This window comes from Buteo buteo, chromosome 11 (genome assembly GCF_964188355.1).
Source record: "Buteo buteo chromosome 11, bButBut1.hap1.1, whole genome shotgun sequence".
NCBI classification, from domain to species: Eukaryota; Metazoa; Chordata; class Aves; order Accipitriformes; family Accipitridae; genus Buteo; species Buteo buteo.
Genome location: NC_134181.1, coordinates 39,363,094 through 39,382,907, shown reverse-complemented (window position 1 = coordinate 39,382,907; position 19,814 = coordinate 39,363,094). Strand labels below are relative to the sequence as shown.

At 36.0% G+C, this 19,814-nt stretch overlaps 2 protein-coding genes across 2 annotated transcripts in view; one reads left to right on the top strand and one right to left on the bottom strand.

Moving 5' to 3' along the window:
* The window catches only part of GNAZ (G protein subunit alpha z), a 48,006-nt gene extending 42,926 nt beyond the window's left edge, over nucleotides 1-5,080 (top strand). The window contains exon 2 of the mRNA XM_075041672.1: nucleotides 4,498-5,080. Within this exon, the coding sequence (XP_074897773.1) occupies nucleotides 4,498-4,842 (345 nt within the window). The 3' untranslated portion in view covers nucleotides 4,843-5,080. The remainder of the gene's footprint in view (nucleotides 1-4,497) is intronic.
* RSPH14 (radial spoke head 14 homolog) overlaps nucleotides 1-16,968 on the bottom strand; it is a 103,714-nt gene extending 86,746 nt beyond the window's left edge. Inside the window, exons 1-3 of the mRNA XM_075041673.1 lie at nucleotides 16,770-16,968; nucleotides 14,901-15,003; nucleotides 14,584-14,702 (exon numbers count right to left, since the gene is read on the bottom strand). Coding sequence (XP_074897774.1) covers nucleotides 14,584-14,702; nucleotides 14,901-15,003; nucleotides 16,770-16,968 — 421 coding nt within the window. The remainder of the gene's footprint in view (nucleotides 1-14,583; nucleotides 14,703-14,900; nucleotides 15,004-16,769) is intronic.
* Nucleotides 16,969-19,814: the final 2,846 nt, after the last annotated feature.

The window sequence follows — 19,814 nt, the reverse complement described above, 5'->3', positions numbered from 1 at the left end:
AACAACAACAAAAATACCCAAACTCTATAGATTATTTTCATCCTCTCTGAACACAAGCCAGACAAATGGAACACATACATATTTGCAAATAATCTTGTAAACAAAATATACTCTTTTTTAGATAACCGAGATCCCTTCTGTTCACTTACTCTGGACCACAGCGGTGACTCATCATGTATGCATAAAGTTTTCTAGAAACCTAAAATATTGCATATACAAAGGAGTGCGATACCTGCAGAGTAATCTATATGGGAAATGCAGCTAATACTGTTCAAAACAGCAAATTCATTACAGGTTAACATTAGAAGAAAACAAAGGAGCCAATTATTGCAGAATAATAGGTGGGAATGTTAGAAATTAGTGAAGTGTCATAGTGGTTTTAGAATCACTATCCAAAGTAAGCAAACATCCAAAGTACCATACCTGTTGCCACTGCGAGAACATTGCCACTATGTGCTATGGCACATGTCTTTGTTAGAAGGAATATATTACTCGATACACATTGTAATTCCACAAAGAATTTTGTGTACCATGTCCAATGCCTTATTTTCACTGCTTTCTGTTATTAAATTATAAAAAAGAAAACATGGATTCTCTAAATGTACTTGACCAATAAATCTGACATATGTTTATATAGAATGATAAAATAGATATCTATTTTCCAGTCTGCCCTATTCAGTTTCTTTATTTGCAGGAAATAAATCAAAACAGATACAAAGATAGATGAATGTACTCTGTAAACACCATTGTGAACTTCTGCAAAATTTATGTTCTTTGTATACATATGATAAAAGAATACTGAACATAAAAGTCTGTCAAAAAGAAAATATTTTTTTCTTTCAGTTGGGAAGCATGCTAGTATTTTATATAAGGTATAAACGCAAGAAGTCAAATGAACTTTTCTTTTGTTTTTTGTTACAAGAGGTATTTCTGAAAACAAGTTACATCACTATGGAATCAGATAGGTCTAACAACAGCTTCCAGAACTAATGCCAGGATCTGGGCATATATAACAGGACATAGGCAGATGTATAAGAAAGGCCTTAAAATTTGCCACACCAAAACTTCCTATGGGCTGAAATGTGTCTGTCAGTCACTAATTGAACAGTCTTATGTGAAAAAAAGTTAAGACTGCTTCCCTGCTTTGAGAAATCGGCTAAAACATCTTCTTGAAGAAAATAATCTTCATCAGTGTCTACTAATTAGGAGCTTTTGATAAATGTATTTTTGTTTGTTGAAAGATCAGTCAACAGGTGGAAACAGAGAGGTTGTGTGGAAAGAACTTTAAGAATAGTTTAAAAATGTTAGGAATGACATATGGTATATATGATCCTTTGAAGAACCTTACAGTCTTCTGTTTCTGCCAAACCAAAATACTTTTAACCATACTAAATCTGTTAGGCTTGAGTTGATTCCAGTCTTTCTTCAAGAAACTATGCTTCTTTGAAAAAATATAAGTTCTGTATAAAATGATTCATTATACCCTTTGGAAGCACTGGGAAATCAGGTATCAGTAATCTCCAGGAGTTTTACCAGACATTTTCAATATTATTTTTCTCTTACTTAAATAAAAAAAATCAAATCAGCTGCTCTTACTTTCAGATGGCAAGGCATGCCACTATATAAAAAGTTTACAAACAGCAAGCTGCTCTTCCTCTGATGACTCCTCTGAAGACACTAAATTCATGATCTGTACATGTTATGAAACTATCCACCATATAATACAAAGTGAGACCAAAGACAACAGTCTGCGAGGATTTGGAACTGTATCCTGATAAATCATTAATGATGCCCATCATTCACAATACCCCTCCCTTCCATCATGAACTAATGCTGATCGATAATGTCTAATCTTATTTAAATTCGTTATATGGACTAAGCTGAAGAAATTATATTAAATCCTATGCAATCTCATGATCTGAGAATAGTGAAAGTGATACTCTAAACAGAACAGGATTTATTTTCCTAATTTAGCAGGACAGTATTGCAAATTCACTTTGTCTGAAGGGAAAAAAAAAGGTGAAAGATACATTGAATTAAAGAAACCAGACTTCACAAATACATGAAACAGCGATCTGAACAGGTTTTGTACAGCTTTTGTAGAGCTCAGTTTAAAGAATAATCATCTAAATATATGCATCTCTTTATGGAAACTTAGCATGGAAAAAATTTCCATAGAAATTTAGCTTGTTTATTGTTTTCAAGGAAGATTTTCATCTATATTGCTCTATATGAAAAGCTTTCTTCATATTTTATCCATGGTTTATCAGCAAGCAGACTTTACACAGCTGACTGTACAAGGATTCTTTGCATCTTGTGACCATGGTGCAATAAATCTTAGTGTTATCTCAAAACAGAGGGAAGGACTGTTGAAGATAAGACAGGAATAAACCATGATTCCTCACAACAATGTTTTCAACAGTATAAAGCCTAAACAAAAAAAAACAACTAAGAAGGAACAATAGCTAATATTTTAGCTGTAGGCTAAATATTAACTCTAGGCCTGTCATTTGGGTAAGAGCTAAAAGCTTTACAGAAATGTTTCCCATACAAAATCAATTCATCTGGACATGTGAGTAGAAATACTGAATTTCATGCTGTCATTAACATCACATTGGCTTACCTACTTGAAATTATTTTGAGAGTTATGCATTGGATCAGGTCTACAACAAGTAGATATGCCTTACAGCATTCTGGGATTTTAAAGATACTCAAAAATTGCAAAAATTGTTTTGGGGTGTATGAAGAGGATTAGATGGGAATGATGAAAGAGCATAACTAAGGCTTTGGAATCTGATATGAAACTGGCCCATGGAGGTCAAAATAGCAAACAGCATTATCATGAAGTTGAAACATTAGTTGATGTTAATTTTCAAGAGGAGAATAACTGGCACACAGCTAAAAGACTCTTCTAGTTAAAAAATATTTAAACAGACATCACTGCAAGAATTCAAATTTTTAGCCTATGTTACCTCTGTCTCAAAGTCTATGAAATCTTTGGAATCTGTATAATTTCCAATGTTTTAAAATGTACCTTGTTTTGTGAATATTTGTTTCTAGACATTTTTCCTAATACATTTGCTGTACAGAAAAAACTGATTCCAAATTTTCAGTAATATATCCTTTTCCTACTTTCAGCAGTACATGAACACAGATGAACTGCAACAGAATAAGGTCCACTTATTCAAGAATTATAGTTTTGTTAATAAAAATTATTGCTGGGTATTGAAAATTATTGGAATGGAACCTTGTTGCTTAATTGTAAAATGCCATGCTTATCAACATTGTCTAAACATGAATAGGATGACTTGGTTAAAAGATATGTTTTCTTTTAAATAGAAAATATGAGTGCATGCCTTAAAAAATTTTCATGATAGACAAATATCTGACTGAAGTTAGTCAGATGATGATAATGCTGATTTGCCAATGAAACCTAACAGAAAAAAAGATCTAAGTTGTAACATGCTGGAAAACATTGACCTTAGCAAAAAGGCCTGGTTAAGATATTTTCTGAATCTACTTTTGATGATACTTGAGTGATATTTAATCATCTAGAATATTTTCTATTCAAAACATTATATCTGTTTACACCTATGTATAGGTGTAAACCGAGCAATAAAATCAGCCTTCCAAGACCACTTGGTACCATGGACAGCTCCAGCTGCATCCTGAGTGTGTGTCGCAGCAGGAACGCATCAGGAAAATTCAAGACGGCCGTTGATTTCTAACGGACCTTTCTGCTTTCAGTTTATAGCGGCATTAGATTGTTATTTCCAAATATGTAATGGTGGTGGTCATCCTAAATTGTTCATAAATGGAATCTGCCTATTCAGGGCAGCAGACAGAAAGATATTAAACACATTTAGCTAAACTCAGCTTTCACCTGAAAGTATACAAGTTGTCCCACCATAGTAGAATGTGGTTCTTGTGTATTCTTTCAAGCTTACCATTATACAATGGGGAGAAGTAAGGCAAGGAAAAAAATTCTGAGTATGTATAGTGTGCTAAACTACACATCTAATGATGCACTGTTACAATTGTGCTGTAGTAGTTCTGTATTTTTTATTAACAGCAGAATGTTTCTCTAGTGTGAAATCCTTAGAAATTACTCATACCTTTTATTTAAAGAATTTGTTTATAGTGCAAACCTAAGTTTGAACACAACCATGTTTTCCCAAGTTACACCTATTGTTTCTAGATCTTTTTAGACTTTCCTCCATAGTTGCCAAATGTTTTAAAAAATAAAGGAAGAAGTAGTCTGTGGTGAAATGTATTGTAACCAAATAAGTGAATTAAGATCCCTGAAATTTCATGGTCAGGTAAAATGTACAGTCACCAAATAAAACAAAAGTTGTTTCTAAAAGCAGATTTTACTCATTGATAGACATAATAATGTATTTTATGTGCTTTTCACAGTTATGCAGAACACTATATTTTATGTGCTTTTCACAGTTATGCAGAACACTACTGTTGACACTGTTGTTTCCTCTCCTACAGAGTCGAATGGCAGAAAGTTTGCGTCTCTTTGATTCTATCTGCAACAACAATTGGTTTATCAACACCTCCCTCATCCTTTTTTTGAATAAGAAAGATCTGCTGGCAGAAAAAATCCGACGCATCCCCTTAACAGTCTGCTTTGCTGAATACAAAGGCCAAAACACTTATGAGGAGGCAGCAGTCTATATACAACGCCAGTTTGAGGACTTGAATCGCAACAAGGAGACCAAGGAGATCTACTCACACTTCACCTGCGCCACTGATACTAGTAACATACAATTTGTCTTTGATGCAGTGACAGATGTCATCATTCAGAACAATCTCAAATATATTGGCCTCTGCTAAGAATCCTTGGGCTTAGTCTGTTTTCCTGAAGGGATAAAAAAGGGGCTAACCACTTCCACTTCTAGTGGAAAAAAAAAAGGCAATGCTTAGTAGCCCAAGGAAAGAAAAGGGGAAATCTAATGTATGTACACAGTTCCTCTTATGCCCCCTTAACCCGCTACATCATTTTTCAAAAATACATGTTCTGGAGAGTGAAGGCCTCCTCTCCAAAAAAAACCACACAACACCCCACCCCCATCCCCAGTAAAAAAAAAACAACGAACAACTCAAAAACCCCAAACGAAAACAAAAAGAGATTGAGGCCTAACTCTGTGGAGATGTTTTCACCACAGTCACTGCACTTTTATTCCATTTGTTTCATTCCATTTCCTACAGTGGGAGTGTTATCTTGTTCTATGTAAGAAATAATTCTTCATCCAGTTGTCCTAAAATTTTACTGACGTGAAGATATAAAGCTGGTGACTGATAGATTAAGTCATTTGCAGGGTGTGGAGAGAAAAGCTAGTTCAAACCAGAAGCTACAGAACAGGAGAGTTTAAGCAAAATACTACTTAAATTTGTAAAGAATGGGCATGCACCCACAATATTGGTACACACAGCCAAACAGTATATACACATACATCATGTATGCACATGCACATGACTCACAGCATATACTATGTACACATTTCTGCTTTACTTTACTGTTTATCATGGACACCTTGCCTGTTAAAGGAATTGTTGGTGCGTAACTGTTCTGTGATTTCCAAACTGACTAGCAGCTCTTTTGGCTCTTTAAGGCTTCAAATATGCAGCAAAACTACATGAAATGAATCTATGAATAGGCCAAATCAAGGTCAGTGTTTCTTCTACTGGTAAGGAGTTTTATACATCAAAACAGTCTTCTTTTACATCTTTTTTTGCCAAATCTTGTGGTGTTTCATAAAAACCAAACTATATTTAAGTAGGTTAGTGTTCCTTTTTTAATACAGATAGAAAAAATAAATCACAAAGCAATTTTTTAAATTATTGTTGTAGTGTCTGGATTGCTGAATGTGAAAGTTGCCAACGGACAATTCTGTTCCACTGCTCCAAATACATTCTGGGAATTGTAATATTGTAACAGATTTCCCAAGAAGCAGGAGCCATGGAGATTGTGTAGTATATAGCCTCCAAAGTCTTTTTTTGTTGTTTTTTTAAATTATTTTAAAAATGTGATGTATTATTAGAAGGTTAAAGATGAGCGATACGAACAATAACTAAATGTCTTGATATTTCAATTTAATAATTTAAATTATTTACAGTTTAGTGAAGTTAAGGAAACTGAAGAGATGCATTCCTCAGCTCCAGGTTTCATCTCATAAAGAAACACTACTGGATGGAGTAACATTCCGGCAAAAGTTTGAATGCATAAGAAGCTCTGTGGGACTATACTGGAAAATCTCAAATGGATCATATAGACCTAAGCCTTTGGTCAGTTGATTCTTTCCCCTGCCATAGAAAAGACTTCTGAAAGACTTCAGTGTAAAGTTGGTGTGTAAATATATGTTTGATAATTGTAAAGCACATATGTACACAGAAACACAGACACACATGCACACTGGAAGATAACCTTCTACTTTTGTTCCCCCTATGTACTACAATTAGTGCAAGAAATCTCAGCCAAGGGCTCTAAGAAATTTAAAACAAAATGGTTAATAACATCAGCATTTAAATTGTCCACTTAAAAAAAATAAATAATACAAATGATACTGAACGTGTCTATAGTGTGTTCATTAATTAGTGTTATGACAGTTACTTAATTGGATGTTTGTGAAGTTTTCTTTCCTTTATGACAGACTGCTAAGTTTTGTTTATTTGCTCCAGATCTTTTTCCACAGTTTATTCACCAACATGCAGCAGTTTCAATCTTAAGCAATTACATTTGAGCAACTCAGCAAGATTTAAGGGATGTGTTCCCATTTAGCATATTTACAAATTCTGAATGCATGCTATTGTTATATTTTGGGGGGAGATAGTTAGTAGCAATTTTAGGAAAGAAGTTTTAGATCAAGATCTATAGGAAATATCAGGAAAGAAACTTCCATAGTATCTGCAAGATACATAAGAGGCCTACCTGCATATTGTCTTACACAAGTAGGTACTTTGTGCCAATGTCTATGCTTAGAAATACATGTCTAGGTATAAGAACATATACAAATTTTTGAATAGCACCTAAGATGGTGTCCTAAACCTGTATTTAAAGATTGAAAAAAACTTGAAAAATATGTTCAAATCTTTGTACTACTGAGCTCTCAGCAAGTCTCCAAAATCAATCTGAAATACTGTCTGGCTCATGCTTGTGAAAAATTAGACTTTAAGAAAAATCTAAATATTTTTTTAAAGTGACCATATAGGGTGATCTATCAGCATAAGTCTTATTGATGGTTTTTCATTTAAGTTTTCTTGAAAATTCCATCCATTCAGACTATAACAAGGTTCTTCTAGAGCATCCTCTGAAATATTTAGAAGTCTGGATGTACATTAAGAAAAGGTGCAACTCTTGCACAAAAGCATAACCTCATAAAAATCACTTGTTAGAGGATGCTAGATAAATAATATCCCTGGAGTTTAACCAGAATTTGACTTAGGACCCTTCACCCCATTAATCATTTCTGAGACCAGCTGAAAATATTTGATAGTGCTTGGATAGTTTCATTCCTTTGTTTGCTTCTCAGCATTTCTACAAAATGCATCAGAACATCCTAATCTTTCTTACTTTAAGTTTAAGAAGCCTTCTTTTGACCTGTTTGAGGATACCTAGATTCAAGGTAGGATTTTTCTAAGTGACCTGGAGACTCAAGCTAATGATGAGCTGGGACTGCCAAGACAACTACAATACTCTTGAAGGTAGTGGTTCAAGCAATAGTAATTTTCAACCTTGCTAGAGAATGCAACCATAACAAAAAATATTTTCTGAGGCTCATGTCATGGGTTAAGACTTTGAAAACCCTTCAGACCAGACATAATCAATAATGGGGAAAAATCCGTCTAATTTTGAAGGAGGTATTTTATCCCTGTACTGAAAGACACAGAGCCCCTTTAAGCACTCCCTGTCAACTGTTACACCTGAATAATAGAGGCAAAGGAGCCAATGAGGCTGCGCCTTGAAGGTATAAAAGGTTGTCATGCCACATAAGGCATATTTAGGTCTTACTTGTAATGAGAAGATACTATTGCCTCCTTGTGATATTTGCTGTCAGGCTGCTTGACTTGGTAAGTTTACTAAAAGCTAAATGTGGTAACTGCTAGTACAGTCTGTAGAGCTAGTACAGGATCCTCGAAACTTTGTTTACCATTAAAGTGCTATCATTTACTTGAGAAATTGCACGGTATTCCTAGCCTAAATTGCTTTCTGTAGTGTAATATCCTATTATTATCCAGTTGAATTGTGAAAAAGGTATAAAATGAGTCAGAGCTTCCTTTTTCAATGAATGGACTATTAGATATTATGCCTCCTTCAGTTCTAGCTTTCATGGTACTGTGGCCATTTCAGACTAGTGAAAGAAGTAACAAGAAAACACCTGCATTCATTAAAGCATAGCTTCAAGGTAAGAAAGTTGAATAGGAAAACTAAAAACAAGTGTAGTCAGTTAGGAGGAGGGTAAGAGACATTTTATATTAAAAAATTAATCTTTACTTAGCTAAGACAGTCCTTCCAACATAAGTATTGCAGGCAACCTACAATAGAAGTGGCAAACCTAGGATATTTTAGCAAAGGCCTAAGGGTATTTCTGAAGAAAAGGAGTCAGTTATATTTCTTATTGAATGAAGGCTATCTTGGGAAGGAGGAAAGAAATTGAAGCACTGCCATGTGTTCCTACTTGGCTTAAGAAAAGTATAGGCATGGGGAGGAATAAAGCAGTAAATAATTAAGTTTAAATAAACAATTCACATAATCATGTTCTCTGAATAGCAATTCCTTGCTATTAACACTCTAATCATTTAATTCCTATGATGTTTTTCATCTTAGTATTCTGAGTAACTCATGGTTACTCTTTTCTATCTGAAGAATTCAAGATGCTAAAATAAATTCTGTTTTACACAGAAGTGATTGTATAAGAAAACTGAGGCACAGGGAAGTTAAAACTAAAAAGTCTTGGCCAAAGACAGGTGCTGAATGAAATCCCTTCACTCTTAGTTGTCCACCTGGGTAAATCATGCAATTAAATTTGCATCTATTTTCTCAGTTCTCAGGTTTATCAGTGATGCAGTGCACTGCCACCTGAAAACTGCATTAATACATCTGGGATTTCACTTCACCTGGGCAACAATGACATTCACAGAAGAGATGTTCCATCTGCTGCAATAAGAATGCCATCTGTCCTTTTATCATTTGCACTCCATACAGCAAAACAAGTTTCAAAGGGAAAAAGGTATCCTTAAACAGTCCTTATCCACAGATGCAATTGGTTATGATTTTCCAAGGGTGGAATAGTGGAGACAGTGAGGGTCAGTAAAGTAGGAGAAATATTATCTCTTGGACTTTTCCCAAATAGAGGTTCTGGCAAGCTTAAAAATCCATTGCCCCATCCCATCGACCTCAGTCTTTGTCTAAAAGGATTAAGTACCCATAAAAGACAGGATAGATGATGGGTAAGAATTATTAAACTTTGCCAGTATTAACCATATCCTAGTGAAAGACTTTTTTTTCCTAGAACTATTTTTGCAGTTGTTATTGCCCAGGTCATTTATCATTGCATAACACCCTTTCACTAACATTAAGTATTGTATGTCAACTAATTGTTTTCACAAAAAGTGAAAGTTTTGCTATTAATTTTTCCAATGTTCTTAATTTTCTCCTGCTGCTGGTTCTTCTCCCTCTTCTATCCTCCATTGAATACATATATCTATCTTATTTTTGTCTTTCTTCTGCCCATTAATTCTTGCCACTAAGTTGTTGGTTCTTCTGGAAATGTTACTCCTCAGTGTTCTCCCATCTTTGTGGATTTTCCCACCTTTTAGTTTTTAATGATCCCACTGTTCATGGAGGATACTGGTATACAAAAATAGTCTGCAAGTGGATTTGCTTAAAATAACCACATTTTCCTAAATTACTCCTGTTTGGAGAAAGACCAGGTGGCCTCGCATATTGCTAACTGGAGTCACTGACCACTTCCCACTTAACAAAAACTACACTTAATGCCAAATGCTTGTACAGCTTATGTTCCTTTTTGCTTAGTCTGGAACACAGTGCTTTATTGGCCCCGTAAATTACCTCAGCTCTAGAAAACATCAGAAATCTATCTGTGGAATGGTGTATTAGTTGCTGACTTCCTTCAGCTGTTACAAGTTACACCCTATATCATTATCTGGATGTGAAGTGTAGAAGTGAATGCAGAGAGGAAGACAGACAGTTTCTCGGCTAGCTGAAGAAGGCTGAATTACCAGGCAGAGACTATTTCTATACCTGTAATATGTCAAATGAATTATGTTAGGCCTTGTGACTTAACTACCTATTGGATAATTTCTACTGTTCTCCCTGATAATTCCCTAAATTGTCTCATAACAAAGAAAACAGTTTTAGAACCTTTTTGTTTTTCTTGTAAGTAGCCATCTGTATATGAGTCCGTTCTACAGTAACACAATTCTGCTCAAGGAGTTATCTTCCAACCCTTAAATACAGGCGTGTATATTTTCATATATATGTTTATCTAAATAAAAAGAATACATGGCTTGGAAAAACACCTTTTTCCAAGGGTAATTACTCAGAGATGCTTTCACAGACAACATGCTAGTTCAGCTTCTACACCACTCATCTTATAGACTGTACACACCTGACAGGCTGAGGATCACAGTTTTTTTCTATTCTTCCCCCACCCCCACCCCCACCCCCCCCCCAAAAAAAAATCTGGTTTGTAGAAAGCTGTGCAAGACTAACTTAATCTAGTGAAGGACTTCTATCCTGAACAAGTCTTGGAGGCTTTTAATAGCACAAACATTGACAGAGGAAAAGGTCAAAATTTGGCATTATTTCATAGCTGAAGAAATTAAGCTTTGGAAGAGAATTTCACCTAGAAAGGTGTGATTCAAGCAAGCTATAAAGAGACTGCTAGACACATCATGCTCTCTGAGAGATTCGAATATATGATCAGAAGATAAAGATTAAATTCTGCTTGCTTCACAGATGTAAACAGTTCCTCTACACTCATTTTTAATTTTCTACAAATAGAAGGGGGGGAGGGGGGAGAAGTAGGGAAAAAGTTGGCCTGCAGGAATAGAGAGCATGATCACTGCAAATATATTAGGATTACACTAAATGTTGAAAATTAATCAAAGGAAAAAATTTATTTAAAAGACAATTATCAGGTTTCTAATAAAGTAACTCTCCTTACTTACATTTAAAAGGAAATTGCAATGAAGGCACTGATGCACAGAATTTACCAAATAACTAATTTTACAATTATTTAAATGCCTTCTTTTCATACTAATTATTCTTTTCTGCTTTTTGGAGACAAAACTCCAGAACCATTCCCCAAAACAAGTCTTGATGTTAATTTGATTTGGAAAACCTGGTTCTTATCTGCCACCAGGACCTGAAGTGAGAGAGGTAAAATGAAGAAACTGGTATCAGTCTTAGCTCAAGAGAAGCCTCACTGAAAAGCAGCTACCACTCAGAGAATTGTAGCCTTTCTTGTAAATATAGGCAACTTTCACTAAGCTGGGACTGTAACATGATTTGGAAGCTGGTTTTTGTCTGGCAGAGGCTCCTGCTCACTACAGAGCTACTGTGAATCCTTTGCCTTCAATCAAAGGCAAGGTTTTGAGGAGAGATACTGCTGCAGCTAGCTCTCAGCTTTTGCTGAGTTCTCAGCTGGGGTTGGATAATCCTTCCACTCTAGAAGGTGTCTTGATTTCTTCTTGTATAGTATAATCTCACATTTCCTGATTATCACCAAATTGGTTTTACAGTTGTGACAGTTCCCATCAGTGACTCCTGACCTAAGATGACATATTCAAATGCCTGCAAGGAAAAGATGGAACAATGGGAGTAGACCTGAGTGGCAGTATGGTGTACCACGATATATCCTCTGGTTTGGGCAAAGTATTTCGATTTATGTGGATTTCTTAATAAGTAATGTTTTATGTTTTGGCACCACCAAGAGCTAGTGTTGCTTACTGCTACAGTAAGTCTCTAAATAGAAATGATGTTTCTAATAAAACGCTTTCTATATAGCCCTTGTTTTCAGTCCCTGCTTTTTAGAAAGTGTCTAACTGCAAACACTGGAAAAAAAGCCCTCATTTCCTCTCAGGGCCACATGGATAGCTTTTTTTTAAAAATTGCCCCCCCCCCCCCCCCCCCCCCCCCGGAACTTTTATTCATCCTCCAGTGAATGTCTTCTGCTTATGTAACTAAACTTCCAACCTACTTAGTTAATGCTCTGAGTTTTGGGAGATAGAACCTAAAAGTAGGCAGGTGTTTACACGTAACATTAGTTGTAGTTTATATCCATAAGTCTCAAATTCGTATCTAAAATGGTATGTACAGCGGCCACCAAACCCTGAGGCAGTTGCCCTGTTTAAACTGAAACCTTTCCAGTCAACTTAAGTTGTGCATCATGCACACCTGAAAATGCCATCAGCAAAAGGAGACAATTGGTAACTTCCTGCATTGGCCTATCAGAAATCTAGCCACATCTGAAGGTTAGAGTTAATAATAAAGTTCAGTACAGCAGGGATAGAACAGCAAGGCTTATTACTGAATTAGGCAGTTTCAAAAGGGCTAAGAATAAGGTCTTAGCCAGTATGGCTGAATGGTTAATGATTAACAGTGATCTACAAAAATCTGGCAACTTTTATTTACTTCTGTTAAGTTTTCTTCTCCCATAAGTATCTATTATGATCCACATATTTAAAGGATGGTATCTATCTGTCTACACAGGTAAGAGACAGAATTCTTTTAAGGCAGACAGGTCAAAATTTACTTAAGCCAAGTTCCTGTCCCATTAGCTTTGAAAAATCTGTAAAACGGCTAGTGAAATTAAATTAACAGAAACTCTGGTTTTCTATAGCGATGTTCACAAAGCTGTTTAGCCCACCATATTAACATCCTTAATATGGATTAAATTATTTAGAACTCCAAAAAGGGTTGCATGCATGTAAAAATACATCTGTATTTTTGAATTCATGTACACTCACTCAGCAAGGCTTTAAGCATTCATTTAATTCTTTTTTAAGCATTCTTTTTTAAGAATTCCTCAGATGAGATACTTTCCCATGAATTTAAATAGTATGGCTTTTTAATCGATAATTTCTATCTAATGAAATTTTATTTTTAAAATTATAATTTTCATCACCTGGAAAAGTTTAGGACTAATGTTCAGATTAGAAAATTATTGAAATTATAATCAAAGAATCTAGAAATAAAAGTAACAAATCAGCATAAATTCCCTTGGTGTATAAAAGTTTCAGAAAACTATAAACATATTTATTAAATATAAAGAAATCATGTAAAAGGTACAACGACCTATTCTGGGAAGTCAAAGACAAATTCTCAGCTTCGATTACTCTATCTAGACTGAAGCATTTAAAAGCTAGATGCCTGACAAATGTAATCAACTCAGCTTCTGTTTGCCTCACTGGACATAAATGGATATCGCCAGAGCAGAACTCATCTCATCCTAAACTAAGCACCTATTGTATGTCAGACTTTTTGCCCCTTTAGATACTACTTTTCTCCTGCTGGAAGCATAGGGTGACTAGCTCAATTTGACATCTGAAGTTAAGTGTAATTTATCACATTTTTAACTGCACATATTACCAAGTCCATTTAACAATATTACCTAAGGGCAAACAATATTTGAATAAAATATTAGAAAAGGCAAACTTCTTCATTATTCCTTGCATCACCCCCAGGTTTTTTGGTTTGGGTTTGTTTTTTTTTTTAAATTCACCACCTGAAAGCAATGTCAAAGCATACATTTAAGAAACAGTGCCTATGAGCCTAAGGTCAACAACATGTTAATACCTAATCTGTGGAATACACAGCACAATAGATGGTGCCCTTACTTGCTCATTTGCCACTTCCTACAGCAGTGCTTGCAAGGAACAGGGAAGGCATAAAACAAATTTCACAAAATTGGTAGGTCCTAACACAAGAAAAACTTACCACAAACCCTGTGTGCTTTGAAATTAGTGCACCATGATGAACAGCTGACCATAATTTTGAACAGAAGAGGACAAAGTGAATTTTTGATGCAAAATTATGAACTACAAATTCAAGCGTGCAGTCTGCGCAACCTGTATCTTGAGCAGGTAGTCTTAACTTGCGTAAGACCTATGAAAATTAACAGATCTAGCAGGATCAGTCCCATCAATACATAGACAGGACTATCCACAGATGTATTATGTTAATATGGGGCATTTCACTTGTTATCTATGTAAAGCATTTTCTGTATTTTGGTTAAGTATTCTCACTATTATTATACAATTTGCAAATTTTTAGAAGTGCAAAAACAGCTCTAGAAAACATAGTTGTCTCCACCAATAAAAAAGATGACAGTCATACCTTTTAAAATTTTCTGCTAGAACCCAAAGAATAAATTATAGGAAAACTAACTAAAGAAAATTAAGATGACCAAAAATAGAAAAGATACTGTTTTTAAATATTATTTTCAAGGAAAATAGAATAAAATAAATTTGGAAGATTTTACATAAGGAATCAGGTAAATTCACCTATCTGCTTTGCCCATTTGAATACTTAACTATTGAAAAAATCCTTACCTTCATGTAATTTTGCCATCATTTCAAAAATCTGATGTGTGTTCTTCCGACAGATATCTACTGGATCATCCAAGAGCTCAGTGAGGGCAGAAATCATTCCACTTTGTATCAACCCTTGCCTACACAACATGGGAGGACAGATTTAACTAAGCATAATAAAACTCATATATATTTCTGAGATGCCTAACCTTAACTAAATACTCTTATTTACATTGCATATATCATCTTGCCAAAATTTAGAAATTCTGTTCTTATTTCTCACTGAAACATCTTTATCATTTCCCACACCATTCAGTAAACTCTGGAATTACACCTACCTGCCAACATTATGCAGAGCCATTATGTAGAGGACTTCTGTTGTTTTTTGTCGGACAGTACTGTCATGATGTAGCAGCAAAGTCTTCAGGTTATCCAAGAATCCTATGAGACACAACAGTTAATTTTAACGTTTCTTACCTTCAGCATTAATTTGAAATAGCAATACTCATTTTTATTTCACAATTTGAAGTACAAACAATCAGAATTTTCATCTTGTCCTGACAGTGAAACTCTCATTGTCTTATCTCAAGTAGGGAAGAAACTTTCAAGTTTCAAGGCCTACTGCCAAAAATGCCATGCTACAAACAAGCTGCTGACTTCTGTATCAAGTTAAATCCTAATCTTGCAAATATTTATGAAGTGATATAACTCTAAAAATAACTCAAGTCAGTGGAGTTATTGATGTTTTTAGAAAAGCATGTGTTTGCAGGATTGACGCCTACATTTTTTTAAACTTTCTTTAGGAGTAGCATGGACTATGTAAAAACACACAGCATTGTTTTTCACACATAGAAATAAATTTGGTGAACCATTAATGATTATGTGTATACAAACATAGCACTGACCAAGAAAAACCCCCAAACAACAATCTCGCATTGCTTCAGCAGTTAATGTTAATCAAACAATAACTTAACAAATTTTGAACATGATTATTGGTACCTTTTATGAGGAAAAAAATATGAAGTAAATGGAGAAAAAAGCAAACCAGAGGACTTCTTCAGTGTTACATAATGAGCTATGTAGACACACAACGGACTGCTAGAAATTGTGAAAATAAGCTTGTGGGGTTTTTTTCCAAAATCCAAACTTAGGATTCTTCCCAGTGCTGGGATAAAAGCTTTTGAAAATAGTGGTAGCCAGATATAATCCTAATGAGTGTGATAAATTTGGTTATATTGTCTTGTATCTTAATTTCTTATGAAATTCCAGGGGAGTTTTGTTATAGACTCATTCTACAATCACTAAGATACTTCTGAGAAGGAGTTCTGCATAAAAAGCTCTGATGTTTTCTGTCTCCAGTAAAGTTATATCTGGATGTGCAATGCTATCCACTGCTGAAGGAATGAATGGCAAAAGATGACTTCACAGATTTTGCAAATGAACTTGTAAACCTTATTTAAATATTATTTTATTAATTATTAATTAAAAGGTTCATCAGAGGTTTTTTGCCTGTTATTATGGGATCTGAGATATGGGTATTTTGAGCACCTCAAGCATGAAAAATCCAGGAAGGTACCACTGTCCCATGTCATATGTGGTAGAAAATGTCTAATGAAGGGAAAAAAAAAAGGATTTTGCTTTTTTTCCCTGCTCTAAGATAACTAAAAGCTTTTTCTTTTCTGCTTTCTAAATAAAATATATTTAGTAGTTTTATGATATTAGAAATTAATAAATTCACTGCTTTTTTTTTTTTTTTCTGAAAGGTGCATGGATAACAGGATTAGAAAAGATTCCAGGCAAATGAAATTTAACTAAGTGGAAGGTGGTGGTGGGGTGTGTGTTTCTAACTTTGGACTAATTAAGCTTTTTTTTTTATTAGCCTATGTTAGGAATTAGCTAAAATTCAGAATAAACAAAAGAAAAGAAAGATTCTGCATTACTTTTGTATTTAGGGTTGACAAAACCTACAGTGAGCCATTGATAAATCCTGAAGTGAGGATACTCTTAAAATAACTGTCATGTATATGGCATTACAATATTCTTTACCTTTTTAAGGTAAAATAAGTAGACATTAAAACAGAAAAATTTTCATGGTCATTTTGTGTCATCAAAGATATTGCAGGGAAAAAAAGTAGAGCACAAAAGTGATTCCCCCCCCGCCCCCCACACACACACTGTGTCAAAGCCTATGACAACAGATCACTTACCTACTCCTATTGCCTGGTAGACATTTTCTGGGTCATGGACCAGATCGCAGAGCGCCATCAGTGCCCGCTGCTGAGTCAGCAGCTCAGGAGAACGTAACTCCTCATTCAGTTTAGGAAGGGCCCTCTTTCCAAATGCAATGGGAGCTTTTGTGGGATCTATATCAGGGGGAAGGTTGGCTGAGATACGAGCATGTGCCATCCCAAATTTTCCTGGGAAGGATTCTCCCTATCCCTAAAAATACTCCAAAATTACTCTACCTGGTGACTGGACAGATGACGTACCAAAAAGACAACTACTGACTTTAAATGGTGCTCTGTGTCCCAGAAGAGCTATTTTAGCACACATTCATTGTTAGGAAGCTATGAAAGAGCAGGCTGGAATGGTTCACGGTCATCAGCATTAATGTCTGTTCATCAGCTGAATTGTCTTATCTGGTTTAATTCTCTATTGAACACTGTAAAAAAGAGAGAGAGAGAGAAAGAGAAAGCTTAAAATTGCAAGGTGAGGGAGGGAACGTTTTTCAAAGGGTTAAAGTGAAGTAGTCCAATGTCCCAAACCAAAGGGTCTCAAAATAATACTAAAGCAAAAGCAAACAAAACGCCATTTTTCAAAGACGTATTCTTTTAAAAGGGGTCTAGTTTAAACCCGCCCTCAGAATTCGTTAACGTTTGAAAGAATCTGTGATGGCTGACTTCGCCCTTCCCTCAGTAAGGAAAATGGCTCAGCTGACAGAAGCATACAACCTCCAATATTGAAAACTGCTCACAAAAAAAAAAAAAAAAAACCAGCTCCAAAGTTTAAACAACTGCAGTTCTCTCTTCAAAACAAAAGAAACATACTACATAATCACAGGCGCCCTGTCCCACCAACATGTCGCCGCCTCAGCCCGTCCCCAGTTCCCGCTCCACAGCTCCTGCCAGCTGCGCCACCGCCTTTCGCGCCCGCGCGCTCTAGTTGCCACAGCAACCAGCTCTTGGCCTACGCCTCGCTCCGTGAATAAAAACTACGCAGCCAAGCACCCCGAGTCGGGCCCTGCGTCAACAGCGTAAGTACCGCGTTTGACGGTGGCTGCTGCGAGGGAGTAACGTCAACGGCGTAGTTGGCGAATTGGAAGCCGGGGCCCCTTCTTCGCGCGGGAGTCGGCGCGCGGCGGTGGGGCGCCGCGGGCGGCTGGGCTGAGGCGCAGCCCCTCAGGGAGGGGAGCGTGTGAGGAGATGGGGGAAACGCCGCCTTGGCGTTGCAGTGTGGAGGCCGTTTTACCTCGCTCCTCTGCTGAAGCGTGGAGGGAGGGTCTCTTCTCACCCCCTGTTTTTAAAGTAATTTCAGTCGAACAAAATTGAAAAAAAATAATCATATTGAACAAAATGGTGGTCGAGTTAATGGCAGAGGTATAGCAGGTGAGTGCCTTGAGGTACAAGGCTTGAAGGGAGCTCAGTAGTTTTGGACTAGGTTTTCTTTCCTAGTCTTCTCCAGTATGTCACTATAAACAGCTAGAATGTGTAGCAGGGGGTTCCATTATCATTACGTAGTTTCACGTAACTGTATTCAAGACTTGGCCATCTTTTTCAGTACGATTCTGCTAAAAAGTATAGTGTTACTCAGAGGATGGTACGCAGGGAGAATGTATCGTTGCAACGTTGCCAGCACAACTTAAGGGTGCTCTGGATTATCAGATGGGATCTGACATCAGGAAAAAAACTCTGAACAGCTTATGCTATAAAAGGTTAGCTCTCAGTGCAAATACAGAAGTTGCTGATGTTTTTCATTATGTTTGAGTAACAATTATAATAATCAAAGTTCTTAAACTGGATTTTACAAAACCAAAGTCATTCAGATCAGCCGGATTAAAGTACAACACAGGAATAGTTTCTGGTTTGTTGATCTTCAAAATCCATAAAAGAAAAATTACTACTTCAAAAAGTATTTTCCAGAAAGGATTAATTTTTCTGCAACATTTTAGAGCAGACTATTTAACGTAGATGTTATTTTCCTGAATTAGATTAGACTTCCACTAACTACATATTTGTAAAGTTTCACCCTATTTCAAGAGGAAGAACATGAACTTTTCTTAGTGTGGAAGGGGCAGGAGAAGATCAGGGACTTCTCTTGTCCTTCAATGTTAACTCTGTTCTCATCCTTTTGGCGTGAGTTGTTCTGTCTTGTCCTTCACCATAGCTTGGAATACTGATTTTGGTTAATGGTCATGACGTTAACTTATTTTACGTACAGCTTCTGAATGCCTTCCTCAAATCCTTTGTCTATCCACAGAATCTGCTGGTGCTACTGTTCCTGCGATGTTGATAAAAGGAGGGCTGTGATGCCATGGAGACACTATATTCCCAGCCCTCCCTGGTGTCTGAATCCCCTTCAAGTCTGTAAGAAGAGAAAATCTGGATCTCAGTACTGATCATTCTTAGTATTTTTAGCAGCTTTGTATTTCTTAAATCATTGATTTTTTTTTTTCCTGTAATGGTGTGGCCGATTTGTTGACTCGGTAAATTGGGATATGTTTTTGTGTGTATGAGATTTAGATTAAATATACTAAATGTAAGTGAAGATGGCCTCTCAATTTTCAAATGTTTCTTTTTGGTGGCCTTGGTCCCTCCTGTACTTTGAATTCACTGAGATTGTTGAACTGATTTTTTTTTTTGTAGGTTAGTTTGTGAAAGAGCTCTAGGAGATGAGCAGTGAGTCAGCCTATGTACACATGACAGATTTTTACATGCTTAGGATGTGTTGAACTAGAACTAGGAGAATAGGGAGAAAGCAAGTTAGTGTTTGAAACTCTTACCAACTGGCAGAGTTTTTGTTTTCAGAACTATTATTTTAAGACATTATCATTGCCGTAAAATCATTCAAACTTGTCAAAAGGACAGGAGCACACTATAAAAAGGGTCCTAGATCTCTCTAGTTTTATAAGCTCACAAGTAGCATGATAAGTTGAAGTATGCATATGGTAATAAATAAATACTGTAAAGTCACCTTCTTTGGTGAATAACCCGTCAGCTGCAAATCTGGATTCTTTGAGGGGAAGTGGGTGTTTC